Source organism: Cinclus cinclus, chromosome 14 (assembly GCF_963662255.1).
Source record: "Cinclus cinclus chromosome 14, bCinCin1.1, whole genome shotgun sequence".
In the NCBI taxonomy this organism is placed as follows: domain Eukaryota; kingdom Metazoa; phylum Chordata; class Aves; order Passeriformes; family Cinclidae; genus Cinclus; species Cinclus cinclus.
In genome coordinates this window covers 6745038-6768553 of record NC_085059.1, presented here as the reverse complement: position 1 = coordinate 6768553, position 23516 = coordinate 6745038, and the positions used below count along the sequence as shown (strand labels likewise).

At 39.8% G+C, this 23516-nt stretch overlaps 1 protein-coding gene across 1 annotated transcript in view; it reads right to left on the bottom strand.

Annotated features, from left to right (window-relative positions):
- Nucleotides 1-23516, bottom strand: part of SLIT3 (slit guidance ligand 3) — a 468658-nt gene that overhangs the window by 431879 nt on the left and 13263 nt on the right. The window contains exons 2-3 of the mRNA XM_062502022.1: nucleotides 15658-15729; nucleotides 13004-13075 (exon numbers count right to left, since the gene is read on the bottom strand). Coding sequence (XP_062358006.1) covers nucleotides 13004-13075; nucleotides 15658-15729 — 144 coding nt within the window. The remainder of the gene's footprint in view (nucleotides 1-13003; nucleotides 13076-15657; nucleotides 15730-23516) is intronic.

Below are 23516 nucleotides of genomic sequence, written 5' to 3'. Positions count from 1 at the left end.
TCATTCTCCAACAGAAAAATCAAAACTACAGTGCTTTTAAAAATTTTAAGCGGGTAACTTTAAAGGAGCAGTCCTGCTACTTCAGCCTTTAATACTCAGAAATTATCCAAGCAACTTTGGGTTCACTCCCCAACTTGACCATTTATTTTACTTCACACTCAAAACATCTGGGTCTCCCTTTTGGCAATAAGCAAGGTCCCTTTTTCTCCTTTGTTGTCAAGAGCTCTGTGGCATCATCCTTGGAGATGTGGCTCAGGGAACATGATGCAGTTGAAAGGGTTCCTACAAGTTACTTTAAGGAAGAAGTGGTTACATCACAAGCTTGGGCAGAACCAAGAAGCAACAAAAATGACTTAATGCATAAAAGACTCAAACAGAAAGACAGGAGTTACTGAACTCCAAGGAGTAACTAAGTTCTTCTCTGAAGCACTGGCTTGGGAAGCAGGAACAGGAGCACAGTCAACTGCCTGCAATGGCTTCACCAGAAAATCCTATTAGAGTCAAGAATTCCATTGTGGTCGTTAATGTAACTTCTCCTTTGCTCTGTATCACTTCCTCTTCCGAAGGAAAAACAGTCAAGATGCAGCACCCAGTAAAAGAAAAGTCAACCTTATCCATTACTTTCTGTCATCACCTCTTTATATTACTGCCCTAGGAAATAAAGCCAGACGATCTATAATGGAATTTCAATAAGGGCACTAGGAGGAAGCCCAGAACAACCATATTACAGGATTATGGTGTGGGATAAATGAACTTCTTTATCCACGTGATGTGTTATTTCAGAATCTTTTACAAAAAAATGGGCAGAGATACCACTGCAAGTTGCTAAGGGACCATTTTTTTAAGGAAAACTGTTTATAGAGTTATAACTTTGAGATCCCTTATTAAAAACTGAGCAAGCTGGGTGGTCCTGGTTCACATTTTCAAAGCTGTCACAAGTAATAACCTTTATTACCAACTTCTCATTACACTGAGAAAGATTATCTCCCCTCTCTCAGTAGTGCAGAGTATATGTCTGTGCTTTTCAGCAGCACAGGAACTGTGGTTCTATAACACTTCAGACCTTTCAATATTAAAATTCATCTTTTATTTTTTTTCCCCCTAAGTATCTCTTCATAAGAAAAAATCTGACATTAGGATGGAGGACAGAACTACACAGATGGTCTCTGGCTAGGAAGAAACTAGTAACACTAGCAAGGGAAGCAGGAGGAACAGGTTTAAATTTCAATGTTTTCCCAAAGCCAACATGAAAAAACAAAAATGTCCTAACTACGTTCCCATGATCATAAAAAACTGCAATCAATGCCCTAAAGTGATACAGAAATGGACAGAAACCTTAGTACCAACCTAAGTGAAGATGAGAATAGGGACTCTTAAGTGTCAGACTGTTTATAGATGACAACAGCAAGAAAATCCTTTAACTCCAGAAGAGACAAGCAGAGGTGTATGCTCAGTCTCTTAACACAGCAGCAAGTTTACAGAACTACTGAGTTACACACATGCAGTATAATAGCTTATATCTGTCTGCAGAAGACTTTAATGTACAACAATTAACAATTTCTTTTAGCTACCATCTAAATAAGCCAAAAAAGCTTCATCTGTAAATCCTCAAGCAGAGATGGTCTCTGCTGAAGCTGCTTCTCAGTTTCTGAAAAGCTTTTTAGAAAGTTCTCCTATTTCAAATCTGAAAAAAATTAGGAACTCACACTTTGCAATTTCAAAACACTCATACAGAATGATAAAAACAGGGTTAATGTTTCATTACTCCACTGACTATGTTGAAAAGAACAGGAACAGAATCCAAGGAACATCTACTGGACTACCCTTAAATGTCCATAACTTTTAATATTTCATCAATTTTTGTAAAGACAGTAACACAGACATGACTAAACCATATTTTTTACATCAGTGAGTAGTCTCTCCAGGTCAGGGCTGAAAGCCTATGAAGAAAGGAAAAAGTAAATTCTAAGTAGTGTTCACATCTCTAAGCCATGCTGCCCCTGTTGACAAGCCTTAAAAGTTTATATAAACATTATTTCCAGAAGTCAGAAATTGCTGCAAACAATTAGCAGCAAAACTTGTAAGTACAACTATTATTGTACTTTTTAGCAGAAGAAACAGAATCCTGGTCCTGTTTGAATAAGGCAACACCAGCCCTGCTCCCCACACCATCCATATATAGTAAGGAATGCTCGGGGCACTGTGGTGCTGCTCCTCCCAGGGATCTGTGCCAAGCAGAACCAGGGAAAAAAGGAAGACTTGCAGGATCATCTCCTGCTGAAATCAAACCTGATGCTTACAGAAAAATGTCCATCCTGCCAAGCCAATGGAACGACTTTAAGGAAATGATGAAGTGGCACGAAGAGCACACTGCACACCTGAGTTCAATCTGACAACCAAAAAGCCAATACCAGTAAGGTACTGCCCTATTCAAACAGATCAACTAGAAACTGCTCTCAACTGCTCTGTCAGCAGTGGGAATTACCCTTCACAGCTCAGCCAAAGGACATCATCTCCTGAGAAAGCCACAAAATCCACCTTGCCTAAAAGCTGAGAGCGCCCGATTTCTGTGATAATTACTCTGATCCACTTCTGCTTTCCCAGAAGGTTTTCAAATGCAGGGTCAGATGTTCTGAAGTGTTTCAGTACCCAGCAGCTCCCACTTCTCTTCTGAATTCCTAATATACTACAGAACATCTATTCCACACAGAGTTACCAAATACAAGCATGAGAATGTGCATGGAACATCCATAACATCTGCAAGAACTCTAAAATCCTCTCTTTTTTGGGGGGGATCCTCATACTAGAACACCTCCGCACAAGCAGAGAGATCCAGAGAAGAGATTATCTCCAAGGAACTGAGAACATGACACTAACATGAAGTTAAATGCAAGCCAACATGGTTTGTTCTGTTCCATGAGGAAGCAAGGTGCAGTTTGAGGGGAGCTCCTTTTCAATAGACACAGCTAAAACGGAGTTGTGCCACAGGAAAAGCAAAGTCTAGACTGTACTCATCTGATCCATGGCAGAGAGACTTCAAGACCCACATATTCATGTATTCTCCAAGGCCAAAAGGAGGTTAAGTGCTTTGAATTCATCAACGTTTCACTCAGGAGCAGGATTATTTAAGGATTGCTGTGCTCAACAGCATGAAATTCAGCCAACACTTATGGTATTTCTGGGATGGCAAGCAGCATAATCCTTCTAATATGAGGAAGCTCAAAGAAGCAAAACCCTTTTGATGAAATTATTTAAGCTAAATAAAGTTCACCCAAATAATTCCAGACCACTGATGCAGCAGTCCTTACCCAACAGTAACACAGACACTTAAGCATTTCCTTACAGATCAGGAAGAAATGACAGCTAAATCCTTAAGTGTTTTGCTTAAGCAAACATCCTCATAAATCTTCATCAAGTATATAAAAAACCTGCTAAAATCAAACAAACAAGCCACAGAAAAGAATAATGTTTAAAAGCTCTGATGCAATGTCCAGTGCTGATGAGCTATTCCAGCTGAGCTGTGGCTACACTGCAGTGGAAGTGTCCTTATTCCACTGGCTTTGTAACCACTGCTCTCGGAAGCTCAAGAATCCTGTGGTTACAGAACCTCTTGTCTGCATAAATGAGACCCAAATTTGTTTTTCCATGAGTTCTTGTGGGTCAGTGACCTATTACAAAAACGTTTTTGATGAAATCAGGTTCGTTTATTTTCATGTTGTTAAAATAAACCTCGTTGTTTTGTGGCCCTGGTCAGAGGTACTAATGCAAACCAAACCCTCTCACTGAAGCATTGCATCCTTCTCCCTGCTACTGCCCTCAGCCTCCCCTGCACTTTTCCTGTGTTTGGACTCCTCCTGTGCTGGCCTACTGACAGAGCTGCTAATGGCTTCCCTTGGAAAAGAGAGGTCAATTTTTCATTATTTGTTTTTTATTTTTTTTTTAATGATGTTTGCAAAAGAAATAAAAGGTTTGCTCTTGGACCAGCCATAACCAAGAGCTTGGCTGTCCAGCAATGGCTGAGTAATGTATAATTACAGAATTATGTGCTAGAGACAGAGCAAGCCATGAAATCTGATGGCATTAGTGCCCTCTAGGAGTCCACAGGACATAAACACAGCAACTAGGAACTATCACTCTTCCAACTGCACAGACCCTGTTAGAAAACATCACCTCTGCACTTCAGAGAAGTGGTTTCTTAAAGCTATTTCATTCACTGTCCCCAAAGTGTAAGGATGCAACAGCTGCTGTACCATTTTAAAATTTATTTCAGCAAGAGTCCCATAAAAATAAACACAGAAATAAGGATCTTGGACAAAACTCATGGATAAGAGTGGGAGGGATTAATCTCTGAACTAATTTATAACTAACACAGGCTTAATTTTTGTTTTTGGTGCTGGGATTTTTTAGCTGTGGGGTTTTTTTTGTTGGGTTTTTTTTTTGGTTGGTTGGTTTTGGGTTTTTTTGGTTTTTGTTTTTTTCTTTTCTAAATAAAGATGCTTCAGTAGAAACCCAAAGCAGCAGGCAGTGCAGGACACTCACAAAGCATCAGCTGATCAAGGTTCTCTGGTTCCTTTTTCACCTGTTCTTTCCATTTTACCTCCAGATTGCGTGGACAAGCCCTACCCCCTGCAAGGTACTCACCAACAGCAGAAGGATGACATTTTTATCATTTCCGAATGTTTGTGCCCCTCACATCAAGTACAGCTCCAGTGAAGTGTCTGGGGTGCAGAAACACACATTTCCACACCTACAGCTGACACCTGTGGAGCACGTTTTGCCAGGCTGACTGGGGGATTGATTTCCTCAATTCATCTGCACCCACTTTATCAGACCAAGTGCAGCAAATGCAGGATTTTTTTTTTTTTTTTTTTTGGCAAATTGACAGCTTGCCATAATTTCAAGAGGGTCGTATGAAAAGGCAATCTTCTATGTTTTTCTAAATGGATTGTAAGCAATAGAAAGTATTTTCAAGCACATAACCTGTATTCACACCACACCAGCTCACCTGTGCAGAAAAGATACATATTTCAATGCTTGCAGTAATGCTTGATTAAGTTCAATAAAAACTAAAGTTATAAGATTTAATGTAATGAGAAAAAGCCTCAACATCAAGATCCAAGCCACAGATGCCTCTCATTTGAGGAAAGACTCTGATCAGAGCACATGCCACAGCTGAGCACTGCTCTTTTTCAAGTACCCAGAGCCCACAGAATGACAAAGTCTGCCTCCAAAAAATAAGCCCCAGATATTTTTTTTCATGTTTCAACTTTTCTTTACTTTTCTGTAAGTCATGTTCCCAGTGATGCTTCTAAAAATCAACTGACCTTTTCACAATGTGTTTTAAACTACTGAAATACTTAGAACAGAACCACAGACAGCTTTATTAAGACACTGAACAGGACAGTGACTTTCTGTACAAGCAAAACACAGACTGGGGGCATCTGAAAATGACCCAGGTTTTGCTTCTAGAAGTCATTTCAAGATTTTTTAATTTTTTTTTTCGTTTCACCACACACACACACACACTCCACTAGTGATCTATACTTACACTTGAACCACTGTGTCTCACAAAAAATAAACAATTCTACCTGCAAGTCCCTATTGGCAGGAGAAGGTAAACAGTAATTAATCTTGAGCACGGACATTACAGAAGTGTCTCTGTGTGAATATAGACTACTTGGTTATTGTGGTGCACATTTATATTACACAATATTCAGTTTTAACCATGAACAGAATTCGTATTATTAGAGTTTAAGAAAAAAATAATTCCATTTTTTAAACTTGGCTTTTCTAAAAAATAACACAAATTCTGTAGTTTCAAGGTTCTAGTTATCTCAGCCCTGTGGTAGATCTTCTGAATAAAATTCAACAAGTTTCTAGGAATAATTCCTGACAAAACTGGTGGCTACAGACACGGAATCAACAAAATTCAAAGGGAAAGTCACATATTTTGGACTATAAAAATATTAAGACAGTCTTAAAGCTTTAGCATGCTTCATTTTGGGATGTGCATTTACTGCTCACAGTACAAATGGAAAATGATTGAGCATTCCTGGTCACTACTCCTGTACTACCAAAATAAGGGAACATTATCTACAGTAAGAGAAAATCAGCCAAATCTACAATAAGGGAAAATTAGCCAAAATAAGGGAACATTTCTTCTGAAAAATTGATATAAATGATAGAATACTTTATTCACCATATGAATTGGGTATCTGCATGAACTAGGCCTTACTCAAGCATTTTCTCCCATCCTTAACTGTTGTGAGAATCTTGACTCTATATGGAAATGCACGTACCAGACATCTTGCAACATTCCCTTGCAGAAAAAAAATGACTTTTTGTACTAATAGCTGCAAAGCCCCCTCCTCTCCCAGTTTTATGTTGATTGTATCTCTGAAGTGTGGGAACAGCAATGGGAGAGCTCCTTTAAATAAAAAAGAACAATAATCATTCCTGACCATATCTGATAGATCATTTACTCAAGGAACTGACATTTCTCTAAATTACTGGCACTTAAATAGTGTAAGAAAAATACATCTTAGTGAAATCTTCCAGAGCAGCCAGTGCACAGTATTGACAGATAAGTGAAGCATGTGAGCCATATCCTGGGAACATTTAGAGCAGGACATAACACTGAATAAAAAGCAGCACACAGTTAATGAGCTTCCTTCTTCATTCCAAGAATTAACGAAGGTGAGCTGTCAGCTGGAGCCAAGGTGAGGATGGATACAAGGTGGTACCTGCATTCCTCCCCAGTGCTGTTTGACTGAAGTGCACTACTCACATTCCATCTGTCAATATCTATTTTACTCTTTTATCCTTTTATTTGCAGACACACTCACACTCCCCCATACAGATCCACAAGAACTCCTCCATCCTTGTCACTGATTTTGTCCTGTGTGAGCCCAGCAGTCCACCATTTGCATCTTGCATAGCAGTTTCCATCATAGCTCGTGAGGAAAATTTGTATTATCTTCTTGATATAATTCACATTCCTCAGGGAAGCTACTGATTCTGCCTGGGTTTTGTTAAGCAAGTCTTGTAAGAAACAGGAATCCCTGACTGGTGATTTGACAGATCTCCTCTGAAGTCAGATACCTGTGTGAGCTCCTGCAGGGGTGAAGGGCAGCTGGAAGTCCATTAAATACCTCTGCTCCAGGTATGCTAAAACAGCACCTCAGCCCTCTCCACAGAAAGAACAGCATATACCTGATAATTAAAAGGTGGTCAGCTAGTTCAGCAGGGGCAGAATTAGATTTGGAAAACTGAGGCAGCTCAGTGTCTTGCAACAGGTAAAAATCAGCAGGTCCCCATTTCTGGGACTGACTTAGAGCCCAGCCAGCTCCACATCCCATTTCCAGCAGTGCCAATTTGCAGCTGCACTCAGGGCAAGGATGGATCATCCTCCTCTGACCTCTGCCACCTTTGCACCTTTTCCACCTGGATTTCTCAGCTGGATGGGGGGTTGGTGTATTCAGCAGCCCTGGGTGGAGATGCCTTTGATGAGGCTGATCTGTGCACTCTGTGGTAAAGGTGAGTGAACACCTCTCCAGGGCACACCTGAGGGCACATGGAGCCTCCCTCCAGCCTCCTGGTTCTGAGCCAGCGGCAGGACCACACTGTGCAACCCTGGGCAATAGTATCAGGAAGGAACTAGTGAGGATGGAAAGCTGCTGTGTGAGGGTGTTGCTGCTGCTCAGGGTCAGAAAACAGCAGGTGAAGTAGTGATGATGACATGGCCACCCTAAAACAGTAAAAACTGCATTACAGCCCCTAGAAACTGCAGACCCGCACTCCAAATCAACACAATTGTTGAACAAAGCAGCCAGACTCTACCCAGGCAAGTTGAAACAATTAGTCCCTCCAAATAAATTCATGAATTTATCAAGTATTTTTCAGAGATGTTGTTTGAAAGGGAAACCCTGAACAAACCCCAGATTTGACAGTAAAAACGAATGGAAGGGACTCAAATAATACAAGAAAAATTCTGCAGCACCAAGTGCTCCATTCTCCATGATTGTCCCATCAGTATCCAGGAATAAAACCAGTAACACCCTGTCAGATACTCCCACCCAAAACATTCTGGCTTGTCACGTTGAACTTCTCACAACGTAAACAGCCACACAGGCACTCATTTGAAAAGCAATGCTAAATTTACTTGAAAATGCAAGGTAAGAGAGACTGCTTTGTCACATATTGGTTACAGGACTCCTTTTTTTATTACTTTTTAAATTAATAATTTCTAATAGGATGTGGGGGGAAATGTTATTAACAATATTAATTACACATTAACCAATATCAATAAATATTACTTGAATTTGCAGGCATCAGCCGATGCAACAAGGAGCTTCATATTGCTTAGCTCACAGCTGCAGGCAGAACAAGAGCTAAGTACTAATCTATCCCTCTAACCAGACCAGAACACACCTCAAAGGGTCACAAAGGCAATTTCAGTTTTGTTTATTCTTTGCCAGCTCCCACAAAGAGTGGTTCAGTTTACAAGTGGTCTCTGAGAGAAAATGTTTTCCCCCATTTATGAAAGATGGCACCACTGACACCCAGACTGTGACCTAGGATTGGACACCACAGGACTGCTTTTCCCTCATGAAGGCAGCTGCTGCAGCAGGAATTCTGCACAGCAGGGAAGTGAAGCTCAGGTTCTGACACATCCCACACCCAGCTCCTCAGGAGCCAGGAGGATGCTGCTGCCTTTGGTGGGAAAGCAGAGAAATCCATCAGTCCATCATCAGAGCAAAGAGACACCTCCACAGCCCCTGGCAGCAAACCTGGTACTGAACCAACTCCCCTGTGGTAGCTGGAGCAGCAGGAGGGAAATACACAACTGATATAAGTGATTAAATACCCAGTCACAGCTCTAAATCCATTTTAGAGTGTCTTTGTTCTGCGTTCCCAGATAAGCATTTTGTGAGCATGGATTTCCAGTGGGATGTGTTATCCACCGTGTCACAGGAAAATGGGGACAAAAACAAGGAGGCTTTTTTTTCCTGAAAGGTTCCATGTGAACTGTGAGACATCTTTACAGATCTCTGAAATGTGTAGTGCCCACAGCTCCAGCAGGAACATCCAAACTGCACACGTTGCAAGCCTAGTGCAAACACTCTGGACTGGTCCATGCTGCCAAGGATTGGTTTTGTTTACAACAGCAAAGAACTGCCCAATGCTTTTATTACTTTCCCAGCTACTCTGAAGCACCTACCAGTCTCTCCACACAGCATGGTAATTGTGGAAGATGCTTTTTGTATTACATGTTTTATTTAAAGCCTGTTCAATCTCAATTTATGAAACCCAGATTGTGAAGCACCACATAACAATTTATTCTTTTCCTTAGCATCTTTGGTCACTAACAGCAATTTTGCAGTACACTGTGCCAAATAAATACACTTTAATACCTCCATCAAGCATTTGGGAAGCTGCTTACAGAGACTCAGTGCACAGTAGCATCACACTGCAGTTAAAAATTAAATGTAATTTCCATTCTGACCTCCGTCTTCACACACACCAAACCAAAACCATACCAGGGTTAAAATCTGGATTCTAGGTTTTTTGCTATTTTCTTAGAGCTAATTATTTTTCCCCGACTCTGAGAAGATTTGATTTGGCCAAGCTTATACATTTTTCCCCCCTCCCCTAAACAACAAAAACACAGTTTTAGTGTTTTCAGATGTTGAGACCTTTTATGCTTGCTAAAGACACTAATTTGAGTAGAAAGAAGCAGCCATCAGCCAAAGTCCATTCTTTTGAAGATTACAGAGCTACGTGACAATTTCTGGCAGTTGGCCGTGGAAAAGTCAGGATCTGTTGGTGTCTTATATCCTGCCTCATTTTTCACATAAATGTGTGACATACATCTGGCTCTGGAAGAAATGTCAGTTCATCTTTCAGACCCACCAATTTGCCTCCTGATCCTCTTGGCACATGAAATTTCATAATCATTTATCTTAAAATCCTACACGGTGTTAATAGCAAAGCATAAAACTGAAATGCTAAAATCCAAAATAGTGGTCAGCTACCTCACCACTAATCTTTACTTTCTAGAATAAAGCCATACAACCTTGCTGCAATAAAAGCACTGGAAACATTTTGGGTTTTCCACTGTGGTGAGTACCACTGCTCTTTCTCAGGATTCTGGCTCTTAGGATTCAGCAGAACTTACACTGAACACACAGAGTTTTGCTATGAGACAATGGGTTAGATTCCTGCATTTTCCAAGTGCTGAGTACAAACATGCCAAAAAAATGAAATGGCTTCTACCTTCCACTTCCACAATGCTTCATTGCTCAGCTTTGTGCTGTCTGTCACTTTAAGATACCTTGCATGATGTTTCTTCTACAACTGATGTGGCCAAATTTTATTGAGGCAATATTCAATTCTGACAATATCCTCCTGTATTTGCATTTTAAGCATTAATGTCCCACCAAAAAAAAAAAATCCCAAGACAAATCAGAGTAAATCCAACAAATCCAAATAACTGGAGGTCCACCCCCATGGCATATTTGGCAGCAGCAGGTATCAGCTCTAAGGACATTTTATTTAAAGTTTACTTTTACAGGACATGTGAAACAAAAGTTTGCTAATTTGCTCAGATAATAACAAGGGAAGTGCTTCAATACCCAGACAAGTGAAAATAGAGTGAGCACCAATATTCACCTGAGGTTAAGCCCTTTGAATGCTTGCCATGAGGAGAGGAGTGGAACATACTTCCACTGTTACTTTGAATGAAAACCTTTATGTGTGGTATTTTGCCAGGAATAGAAATTACTACTCCTGTTCTTTAAAGTTTGACCCAGTGCAGCTGCTTTGTTTAAAAATAAGCTAATGATTATTTTTGCATCCACTTCAATAGATCAAAAAAGAACATTATTCCAAAATCGAAGCAATGTAAGTGATTTTTGTTATTTGAAAGAAATTAAATGGAAAAAAGCCAGGTTTTTTTTTTTTAAATGCAACCAACATACCTTCTTCATTAACATTTTGCAATGTTTGACAATACTTAATAAAATAGCTTTAATATTACCTCAAATGTTGCAATTTAGCCTTTGTAAGTTACGCCAAACTTTCCACAGTCCATTCTCCAAATCCTACTGACTCACAGCAAAAAAAAACCCCTCAGATTTATAGTTTTGTCCTAAAAGTGATTTAAACTAAAATACCAAAAAAGTTGCAAGTTTCCAGACCTCCCTTTCATACTACATTAATTTAGGAAATATTTTAATGACAGGCAACCCTAAAAGAGAAGCAGAGATGCAGTATGGTTAACAGGCCAAGTTAAGAGCTCGAAAAGGGAAGAAAAATCAAGTTGAAACTTTCAAACATCACAGACTTAAAGAGACACTATTAAAGGTATCATATTTCCTGCCTTCTGCTTTCACAATAGATATTGTTTTCAGTTCTTGGCAGAGCAGGCTCTGCAGAAACACAACACACAGATGACACTTGAATATTGGTTCTGGCTACCAATAACCAGCCCTTCTCCTGGAATTTTCCCAAAACTCTTTCAAAATTTAACTATGTGAAACTTTGTCTAAATACAGATATGAGAAAAGTACATGAATCTTCATATAAATGCAGGTATAAGAAAGATTTGGCTATATGTGTATACAAATGTATATAAAAGGAGATTAAAACTAGGACCTGGTAGTTAGGATACTGACTCTTCAAGATGATATACAATGTGAAAAAAAAAATTAAATAATATCAAGCTATGTTTAATTTTAGAAAATTAAGCTAGGGCTGGGTTTGATTTTTTTTCTGAAAAGGATCAGCAGTGGCAAAACCCTGCACCTGAAAGTACTTTGTAGTTCAACATAGATGAAAATCTGCTATAATCAGAATTTAAAACTCATCTCCCTTACTGCCATAGACAGAGCGTTTTCTGATTCATGACAAAAGTACTGGGTAAATTAATTTTAAATGTTCAGTGCCCTCATTAAACAACTCCAATGCAAATCTAATCCTGAGATCATCTGAAACAGCTTTAGTACAGCATTAGCTCAATACACCAGACTTCTCTTGAATAATTACTAGTGGGCACCTAACTCTTGAAAGCTGCTTTAGAAAATATCAATGGGAAAATAACAAGTCCTACAAGAAATGCCTTGCAGATAACAGTTACCAATCAGGCATAAAAAGCCTGCATTCCAAAGCAGCTTGTGATATTATTCTGGTCACCTAACTCTAACAAAGAATAATTCTCCAAGGTATTTCAGTTTTACAGAGACTTTGTCCTGCTCCCACCATAAGCAGACAGAATTAATGATGATGATGATGATAAGGAGCACACCCAGCTAAGAGCAACTGGATGCAGAATTAACTTTGTCCTTTTTAATATTTAAATTCATACTCCTGCAGGACCAGGAGTTTCCTATAAACTGATTCCAAATTAAGAGACAACTTATATCCACCATCTCCAAAAAAGAAAAGAAATTAATTTAATTGCTATCAAAAGCAGAGGAAATCTACAATCCCTCCTCCACTGTCTTCCATGATACCCTGGAATCCACTGCTATCACTGGCATTATGCTACTTCAGAGGAAATGAAGGTAATCAGAAAACTAAAACTAAAGGCAGTTTTAGAAATACTGTGGATCTCAAAGGAGAAAATTGCAATTTCTATCAGCATAGACATATATAAAATATAAAAATATACAAAGTATTAAATTATTATTATTTTTTAAAAAAATCTTTCCTCTACATACCAGTTTTAAGACTTGCCCAGATAATGTCCTTTTGATAATGCTATTGAGATTCTGGTTTCACTTCCAGTTCTATTTTTTTGGCAGCCACTCTACATTTTATTTCAAGTATTAGCTATCACGTAATATAAATCCAGCTGTGTTTGAGAGCACACTTTAATTTGGGCAGGGACTCACCTCTCTCTTTCATATAGAAAGTTAATTTTATTATCATTTTACATTATGGATCATTAACAGTGAGGTACAAAGCCTGTAGCTTTTCCATAGGTATAAATACAGATACTTACAGCCGTTCAAGTTGTTTCAGATCCTGGAAAGCTCCACGTTCTATCACACTGATCTGATTTTCTTCCAAGTGTCTGCAATTCCAGAAATACCAGTTAATTTTAACAAAATATGAAAGCATTCTCACTTCTCCTCAAACATTATGAAAATGCTTTTCACCTAAGTACCAATACCAGTGTTAACTGGTTATGATTAACATAGCCAGGGCAGAGAAGCACTGTTTCTCTTGGGCACAATCAGGAAATTTACTCCAAATTTTCCTCCTGACCTCCACATCTGGTAAATGATTTTGTTCCTAAACTTCTGTACCCACATTTTGCTCAGAAAGGTGCTGGTCTGGAGGCTGGCAGTGACATTCCTAATCTTTCTAGGCTATTTGTGTGCCAAAATTGAGATACCTGACTTCTACAGCCCACAACGGGAACCCGCTCAATGGCAATGTATATTTTTGCCCAGACTCTGTTCTGCACTGATTTCAAACACAAATACATATTTGTACACATGTATTTGTATGATACAAATCCCTGTAAGTGCTCCAAAGGGGTGGAACCTGTGTGACACAGCTGCAGCCCCAGTGTACAACAGGGTGCACAAACACTGGGACAGGTCCAGCTTCCCACTGGGGCCGATCCTGCTTTTCCCTCCACCTGACACCAACACTGGGATAAGTTACAAGCAAAGGAGACTGACTTCTCCCTGATTTACAGCGTGCGGGGCATGACTGCCATTCAGAAATGCCCAAATTTCTGCCACAGCAGAAATGCTCTTGACAGGTGAAGTGGAAGCCAAGGAAGAGAGATCCCAACAGCCCCATCCGAGGTGACCTGCTCCCTTCCTCCAGCACACCCCCATTCCTGCTGCTGTGAAAGCACTCGTGCAGAGACTAAACACCTCTGAACATTCTGTGGAAACACCTCTGAACAGTCTGGACCCTTGGAAAGACCAAGCAAAAACACTACTGCCTGTTCAGCAGCCACTCCTCTGCCCTCTGTCCTCTGAGGATGCTCAGAGCTGTTTGACTGGATAGGAGCTGAGGGCACAGACAGCAAGAGTGTCTTCCACAGATAACACCAAGAAAATGGAAATATAACACTACAAAACTCAAGCACTTGAAGGACAGAGTCATGTTGTTTAAAGGACAGGGAAGAAATACTCTGTGAGGGAAAGGGAAAAGGATGAAGCTGTAAGGGATGAAAGGAGAAGGTGCACAAATGAGCATTTTGGATGTGTGGTGTTTGCTTGAGAGTGGAGGATTTTTTTTCTGCTGTCCAGGGCTACAGGTTTCCAGGTCACTTGTTCCTAGTCCTCATTCTGATGTGTGCAAACAGAACCTTCTAGGAACACTGGGATGGACTGGGATTTCTGGGATTCTGGGAAGTCACTGGCATTTCTGCCTTCTCACCATACTCCCCAGCAAACAGGGCAGGGAGGAATAAAAAAGGAAAAATAGGGGTTTAGCAACAGAATTATGCAGAGACTGTAAGAGCAACCAAAGAAAAGTTAAGAAAAGTCTGAAGGCTGTTTTATTCCAATGACTTCTGTGGCAGACACCACACTACACAAAGCCTGAGTAAATGAGTTACATAAACCTGGAATGAACACAGGACAAAGAGCAACATGTAAAGATGCCATTTGTACATTTTGGTTATTCCTGAAGGCATAAAAGACTGCAGCAGCATTAGGCAATGTCTGACACTATGAAAACCCAACCAAACTGAAACAACTACTAGCATTAATATAGCATAGCACATGTGCTTTAATAGATTCCCAAAATGGTACTGACAGTTGGGATGGGAGCCAAGGAAATCCAAAGAACTCCTCTGCTAGAGGACAAGAGATGAGAGAAACACAAGAACAAAAAGTCTTCTCATGGATTTGAGGTGTTTCCTTAGTATATGATACCTTGTTAAGGTAGCAGGAGCAAAGACTCACCTTTTCCTTAGCAGGACTTAAATATGACTTGAATTATCACTAAAGAACTGTAAGAGTTCAAGAGGTGCAGCTTTAAGAGCTTGTTTTAGAAGATACTCAGAGGAAAGTTTTTCATCACTAACTTGGTGGTGTTGTTTGAGGTTCAGGTAGAGAAAACAGGAAGCCAGGAATGACAAGGTGTGCAGTGATGTTCAAGGCCTGTCTACAGGGATGGTTAAACTCTTGACAGATACTGAGATCATGAAACAGAGACCACCTAAAATCTTTGCATTTATGACTGTATACTAACCAAAAAACCTCACCAGTTTCCTTGTGTTCTAGTTCTACAGCTAGTCTCGATGAACTTCTGTTTAATTCTATGCAAAACGTTGTTAATGGGACTGTACCTTACAGTGGCCAAAACCTGAAAGTCCTATTTGCTAGTGTCTCAATGTAATTGATGTATGCATGAGTAACTGTAAAGCAGACCAGAATCTTTACCACATGACTTAGTCAAAGCTAGTAAGAAACAACTGAACAGCTCTGAAACTACGGTCACTTTAGTATAGAACTAAAATTTACTGTTTCGCATCACAAACTGTTCAGGTTGCCTGGTTTAAAAGAATACCAACGGAATAATATACCAAAATTACTAGAATTTGATCTATGGAATTATGGAAATTCTAAGTAGTAGCACCCTAAAACAGTCTCATAAAAAACCAGACAAGTTTTGTGTTATACTCACAAGACACGAAGATTCTTCAGCCCTGTGAAGTCCGTCTTTGTGATTCTTGTGATGTTATTTTTTTCTAGATCCCTGCAGAGGACAAAGAAAGCAGCATTCAGACATTATAACTAACACCCAAAATTCCATGAGCAGAAAATATCTGCATCACTAGAGCACCCACCAGCTGCTCAAACTGTACAAACATTTCAATTAAAATCTCAAGAAGCAGGTTATTGATCCTGATGCTTTTTGCTTCCTCCTCCTCCATGTTGCTCTCACAGATGAGGTTTCTCCCATTTTTAGTTCTAGTGTCAGTGCTCACTATATACTTTTTTCCCCCTCAGACTACAATTCTGTAAGAGGGTGTGTATACCCAAGACCCAATTAGTACAAAACAGCTGAAACAAGAGTACAGGACTCCAAATTTATTATTCTAAACCCCAGTTAGTCCAACCAGCTGCAGAAACTTTGGTGAGACAGTCTGAGAAGAGGACAACTTAGTTCAGTGACTCCTACCCAGACGACTGAAATATTCACTGGTGCTATAGGACCTGCTTTGCCATTTTCTCTCCTCTAGACCTGCCTTTGCCAAGAACCCCTAAAGTTCTGCCAGTCGAGCACATCCTGTTATTTGGCCTTGGATATTTTATGGTTTTCAGTCCTGTCCACACTGTTCTCCCTGGCCTAGTGCTATCCAACAGGGACAAGATAAACATCTGGTCTTCTTTCCTGGTCTTCATGCTATCAAAAACATGGCATGTAGATACAAAATATATAATATTCTTGGCATAACTTTTTCTAACATTTGACATCAATCTTTCAATGAAAGCAAGACCTTAACTGGATTGAAGCAGTATGTGATGCACTAGAGCACATAGAGAAATAAGTGTTTAAGAATATTGGAATCTACTTCTAATGGTTTTTGACAAACATCAAAATAATTCTAATAAAATCCTTACATCATAAAATGGATTATAAACAGATTTAACAAAATTTAGGAGCTAGTTCATGCATCCTAGCATTTCTATAATGTAAGAAATATTCTGCTGTCAGGAATGCACAGATAGAAAGCAAGGATAAAGATTATGTTTCAGCTATATGAACAAGACAGCCTGCACCCTCACGTGACTTATGTCAGCTGTATTTTGAAAGGTTCACAGGAGAGAAGAAACCACAAAGCCTGTACAGGGCACTCCCACTGCTCGTACCAGCCATTCTCTTCCATTTGTCTTTATCCTGTCAATTGACTCAGGCTTTTCCCCAAGAACACCTTTGAATCACTGCCTACATCTTTCAGATTTTCCAGCTTAATTTCCTCTTCTGTTCTCAGTTCAGTTCTTCTACCCTGGTGCATCATTAACTGCTCACTGGTGTGCCAGCGAGCCGATTGCAGGAAACGTTGGAAAGAATTACGTCTGGAGTAAGCAACGCGTAAATAGCTTGTGTTTGACTTGCATGTTGCTCCCCATCTGCTTTTCATGGCATTCCATCACTAGCTTTCCCTTTATCTCAGAGAAGCTCTAGCAAAACACAGCATTAAGCTGGTTGGAATCCCCCAAGGCAGAGAGGAGCCAGCCAAAGGACATGGAGCAACACGGTGTCCGTGGCCCCAGTTTTTGTGTATTTTGGTAAGGCTTGATCCCAGCACAGCTTTACTTGGCTTCAACAAGTGCGTGCAGAACCACCACTCCTGCCATCCACGCAGCAACCTCTCCACCACACCCAGTCTGAGACACCAGTCCCACATAGGAGCACAATTCCTCTCTGCTTTCAGCCTCAGGAACACTCAACATTCCTCCCCTGGGGAAATCTGCAGCTCTGCTCTGAAAGACTTTAACATTCCTTGATCAACTCCTATCTCGAGATTGCTTTTTCCTCTACTCCTGCAGATTGGCACAGCCCATCCTGTATACACAGTATCAATCATCCTATTAATCACTTACAAAGTTTAGTGTGTAAGTGAAAGGTTTCCATTTCTGTTATTCCAATTACTTGCACCATGTCCTAACCTTAAGAGAAACATTCCTCATGAAGTTCACTTAGCTCAAACCATAACTGCAGCCTCTGTCTGTTTTAAAAAACAGTGTTTACCTTCTGAACATTTGCCTTTTCCAGCGTGCTCTGCCTCAAGGCTTATCTGCCATTTGAAGAAAAACAGACTAAAGTTGTGATGAACTATGTAAAATTTCCTCCTCCTGTTCACAGTAGGTCTAACGCTGCTGCAAAGCAGCAGACTGCCACAGGTTACCCCATTAGTCAATTAAACTTTGTGACTCTGAAGTTACTGAACTAATGCAGGCATTAGTGGTTTACAGCTGGTATTTGTGGGCAACATAATACTTTATGTTTCCTTTATAAAGTTTGGCAGCTGATTATGGGCTCACTAGTGGGTTTCAACTACAAAGAGCTAAACCTTAACATGTAATCTTGGTTGGCTTTCAAACACATTAGTGTTCAAAAGGACTCTTGGAACCAAACAGACTTCTTGGAAAAGAAATCATCTAAGATATGAGGAAAATAATACCATGAAGGCAAATTTAATTTATATTTCATTCCAACACGTATCTGTGTCCAGATGAAATAATTCTATGTAATATTCTTATTGTGCAGAATTCCTGCATGTTGGGCAGTATGTGGGGCCAAGCAGATCTTGAATCCTACTTGACACATCTATCTCTCCCACAGGACCAGCTACTGCTCTTTGTTATTTCACATTCAAATAAGACAGTCTAATTAACTAAAAACATCTAAGAAAACTCCATTAAGGAATACAGGGCTCTTCTGGAGTGTCAGCAGCAAAGATGATTATCACTGCATTAAACATAAATCAGAAATTTCATCTGTACCAGCTTTGGTAAAGCTCTTGACATCAGGTCTGCCTTGTCAATTTATTGATTTATTTTATCATAATTTGTGGGATAAAGCATGCTAACAACAATGTAGCTACAGTGGTAGCTTTAAGAAAACAGACGTGGAAGGAATTATTTCAGTGAGAACAGAAACTTGAATTGGACTAGAATGGTATAAGACATCATGAAAGTGAGTTCAGATGAGCTGTTAAGGGAGCTTTACTCATAAACATGTCCTGCTATGTTCTAATAACAATTTAATTCAACACATATTTGGTAGATGCTGAAGATTGAGTCACACAATGTACACACTTATTACAAACAGGGATGCTTGGAGCAACTGGAGCAAATCCTGCTTCATTGCAATAATTCCTCTGAATTGCTTCATCTTTCATTCTTCTCTAAAGACAATCAAGTGAATTTAAGACAGACTTTTCAATGTCTTAGAGCACCAACATTCCCAGGAGCATGCCAGGAGTGCAGAGATTTCCTCTGCTACGTTTTGATTGATAATTATTCTGTTCAGCCACTCAACTCTTCCAAAACATTCGGATGCTGGTCTCAGCCCCCACCCTCCTCCTTGGACTGCATCAACTTTACAACTTTATGGAGAAGCAAATCCACTTGTCTCTTCACACCTGGTGCTCCAGCCTTGGCAAAGCCAGCCCCTCATCCCGGACAGCTCAGAGCCTCCCTCCTGTGTGATGCACCAAACCAGGATTGAATCTGACACCCCATCACCCCCACAATGAGCAGCACAGCTCTTACAGAAGAGCCAGTTACAACAGCAATCAGCTGCTGAAGTCTTGCACAACCTTCAGCTCAGTAATTCAGTAGATATGTGTAAATAAAATACCTTCTATAACATTCAAATCCTTCTATATGCAAGGATGCAAAAATTCAAAGCAACCCTACTAGACTGTAGCAAGCTCCTATTGCAGTCAGAGGTTATTTTTCTACCATCTAAACCCTTTCTCTAGTATAATATCCACGATAATCTAGATAATAAAGTTTGGGACCTCATCATAGTTGTGAATCTTAAACATACTCAGGTCAATCCTTAACTTAATTCCTCAACAGCTTCCAGACTATAGGTTTCAATCAGCAACTCATTTTAGAGCTCTGGTTGCTCAGTTGTGCTTTTCCAGGCACTCAGAAGCCAAAATGAAGCATCTTACTTAAGCACAAACCAATTCTCTCTCTACAATTCTGTAATGGTTTCATTTTGCAGCCTCTGATACATGGGCACTGCACAAGTTCATAGGCACAAAAAAAGCCATACTCATTCTAATGTTCTCACTGCAAATGCTGTATTTGCTTTAAGAAAAGGTTTTATTTTGTGCTTAAAAAAAAAACCCAAACAAACAAACAAAAACCTTCCATTTTTTTCCGATCCGAAAAACTATCAGACTTCAGGTCTAATTCTGTTACCTTTTGGTCAGAAAAAAATTGCCTAAATTTAGATCCCATTCTAGAAGGAAAACAGGTGTTGCATTTGGTTAAAGCCATTTATTATCACTAAGTGCTCAAGAGCAACGAATTTGTCTCTGTTTCAGAGAATTCTCAGGTGCCCATTTGGCAAACAGTGACATTCCTAAAAACAAAAGTGAAGATCCTTGATGCCCACTAATTTCATGGCAGTAGCTGATTTTGCATTTCAATGACAAACACATTCCTAGATGGGCAGTACTTTGAAAAATATTTATTGTCTAATGAATATGATTTGTCTTTAACCTAAGACAATATTACACAAAATGAAAATCCATGGAAAACAAAAAAACCCTGTTATCTAAGGAGAAGGGGCACCAGACTTAATTACAGTACAGTCCTCAGATATTTTTTCATTTACATCAATAAAGAATTCAATAAGAGCAGTAGAGAAACTCATCTCCAAAAGAGCAGTAGGGAAACTGTATTTAAGGAAAAATTAAATACAGTTCAAAAAACAGCTCTTACCCAAGTTAAACAGCACTAGGATTCTTTCCTGTCCAGCTGCTTCCTAAGTGAGGTAAATATTCATTTCTACTCACAGAACCTCAAACACAAAGTTCAGTTTCTGTTCCTGTTACGTTTCAAAAGTGGTTACCACACAGCAGTTCCAAGCTACACACATTTGTCACAGCAGGGACAAACAAATCAGCCCAGAACCCAACACTCTGAAAGGAATCTTGATTCAACAAACACCCCACAATTTACAGGGAAGATGCATTTCTCTTCACCTCATTTTTGGTATTTTCCAAGAAGGAATGCATTAAATTTGTGTCACAGAACAAAGGAGGAACTAATGAAAACCTCTCTGCTCCCCCTAAAAACAGGTCAGGATCAAACACACTATCTAGAATTCCCATCAAAACAAACCTCACCTGGGACACAATTCATGCAACTTCCCAATGTTCATGAAGAACAGAAGAAAAATAATTTTCCAAGAAATTTAAGGACACCTGTTTTGAAGTGATAACACACGTCCTTTGCTATGATTAATTTGTACCATGTTCCAAAGGGTTTATTTTAAATGGCAAATCAATACTGAAAACATGGGAGCTGAAATTCAAGTGATAATGAATTAATCCAGATTCCTGAACCTAAGGAGTTACTGATGTTTTTCATTAGCCCAATTCCTCCAAGTAAATAAAGCAGCCCTCAGTCCTGAGAAACAAATCTTCTGTGCCACTGCACTGCTAAAGGACTTTGTCAGCCCAAACCATCCTGAGTGACAGCTGGAAGCTTTTCTGTGCTTTGTTTTCCCCATCCCCAGTCACCAGGATCCCAAACACAGCACCTGAGCTGGAAGAAACCTGAGTTTTCCACAGCAATGCATTTTTTCACCCTTGACCTGGCTACCTCTTGCACTCCAGAAACTTAAAGCCATGAAGAAAACCTTCTTGATTTTTAGGAAAGCTACCTGTAGGGCTGGAGGCAAAAAGCTGTTCAGTAAAGCCTCCCCTCTTTAGGAGTGCTTTAGTTCTTGGCTTGGGAACGTGCTAAAACCAGGACCAGGAAAGGGACAAAAATCCACTCCCATGTGTGAATGCACCCCTACAGCAGATTCTGGCTGTCCTTTCCATTCCTCACACACCCAGTATCTGTTTTATTATTTTAACCATTTTCCAGGACTTCTGCTGTGCAACTAATTTTCTTTAATGGGTATGAACTGCCACCAGCCTCTTAACCTTAAATGACCATAATTCCCACCAGAAAGCACTTGGCAATTCTCTCCTTTGCCTCCAATCCAAGAACTTCAAAGTTACTGTGATAAACTACTCAATTATAACACTATCCTGAAGCCCTCTGGCAGCACAATCTGCATATCTTCAGATTGAACATATTTTCATCTCAAGTTTTGCAATGCAGGAAATGAATGCCTGGGACTGGATTTTATGAAATACACAAATTCCACTAGTTTCCAAATCACATGGGCAAGTATGAACATCACTTCTAAAGAAAGACAAAAACTTCAAAATCATATTCAGCAGAGGTAATTCCATTTTGGAAAAAAAAAACCCAAAGAACAGTACATTTCATCTCTAGAAAACTCATGTTATTTTTTTTTCTTCTGAACAGCTGACTTTGTAAAGGACCAAGAGAATTTATTTTTATTTCTACTGAGCTCTAGAAAGACTGTCACTTTCTGAACATTTCACATCATTTAGTTCAACAGAGGAAAAATATTCAAAGCCCTCTGATCTGAGAGGAAATCAACCCATGCAACAATCACAGGTGAGGTACTGCATGAGCAGGAAGAGGCTTTGCAGCAAAGTCTCCTGGAGTGCCATTGTGCCCCAAAACTCCAGCAGTGGCCCTTGAAGCAGCAAAGGTCACCTCAGCCACAGACAGAGGGGTCTCAGAATTCAAAAGAATTCACTGCTGTCATGTCCTGTGGATGTTTTGACAGCCCATCTGCAATACTGGGTCAGTGCAGGCTCTCCAGGACAGGAAAGAGACCATCAGGAAGCTGTCTGGTGACATTTGAACAGAGGCTGAGACACCTGGGTTTGTTGAATTTATATTAAAGAAAGGTTAAAGGGAGATCCTACTGCAAACTATAACCAGCAGCTCAGAGACTACAGACCCCCTTGCCTGACCTGCAGTAAGAACAAGCCACAGGTGCAGAAACATCAAGAGAGAAAAAAGCAAGCCCTGCCACAACCACCAGTTCTTTCTGAATATTCTGCATAGTTTCAGCAAGAACTACACAGCAATACTGGGATCCAGCAATGTGGACATCTTATACAAGAGTAACAATCAAGTCACAATTCAACATTTCATCATTTTTGCTGTAGTTGCTGGATACCATGTGTGTGACACTGGAGAGTTTCAGTCCTCAGGAAAATTTAAACAGCAATTAAACAGCCACACAATAGTTGGAGCGTGCAAATCCCATGCTGCAGTCCATCACGTTTTTGTAACACACCTACACGACAGCTTTTAATTCAAAAAAGGTTAGATCCTCTGTTCTGATTACAGAAGGCTTTCAGGTATGAGTCAGACTGTTTTCTTTCTGTCTGAACAATGAGGAAAACGGACCTTGGAGGTTAAGTGCCCTCATTTTGTGAATAAGCTGTCCATTCTCAAGCCCATTACAGCAGTGCTTGGTTAATAACACACATTAAGTGTCCAAATGATCTGGAACTGCTTGCAGACAACACACTTCTACCCTCATCCTTATAAAAACAAGAAAAAAAAATATTTGGCAAACTACAAATGTTAAGAAATACCCAGAAAAAAAAAAAAAAACAAAAACAAACTTAACTTTTTGCAACTTGTGCAGTGGGTGAATTCCCTAAAGCAGACAGAAGTGAAAGTCATACCAAGGCCCACAGAAAGCAGCATAATAGATTGAGTAATTCAAGTATTCTGCTTCTTCCAAGAAAATACATGTTTGTCTCAGCCTGCAGGAATTCCTGTCTAATAATTAGAATGCAAAGGTTTTATTATCCACATAAAGGAATCGTTATGCTGACAGCACAGTATTGAACAGTAGATTTTACACTCCTGTGTCCTTCACCTCTGTCCCTGGAGTCCTGTACT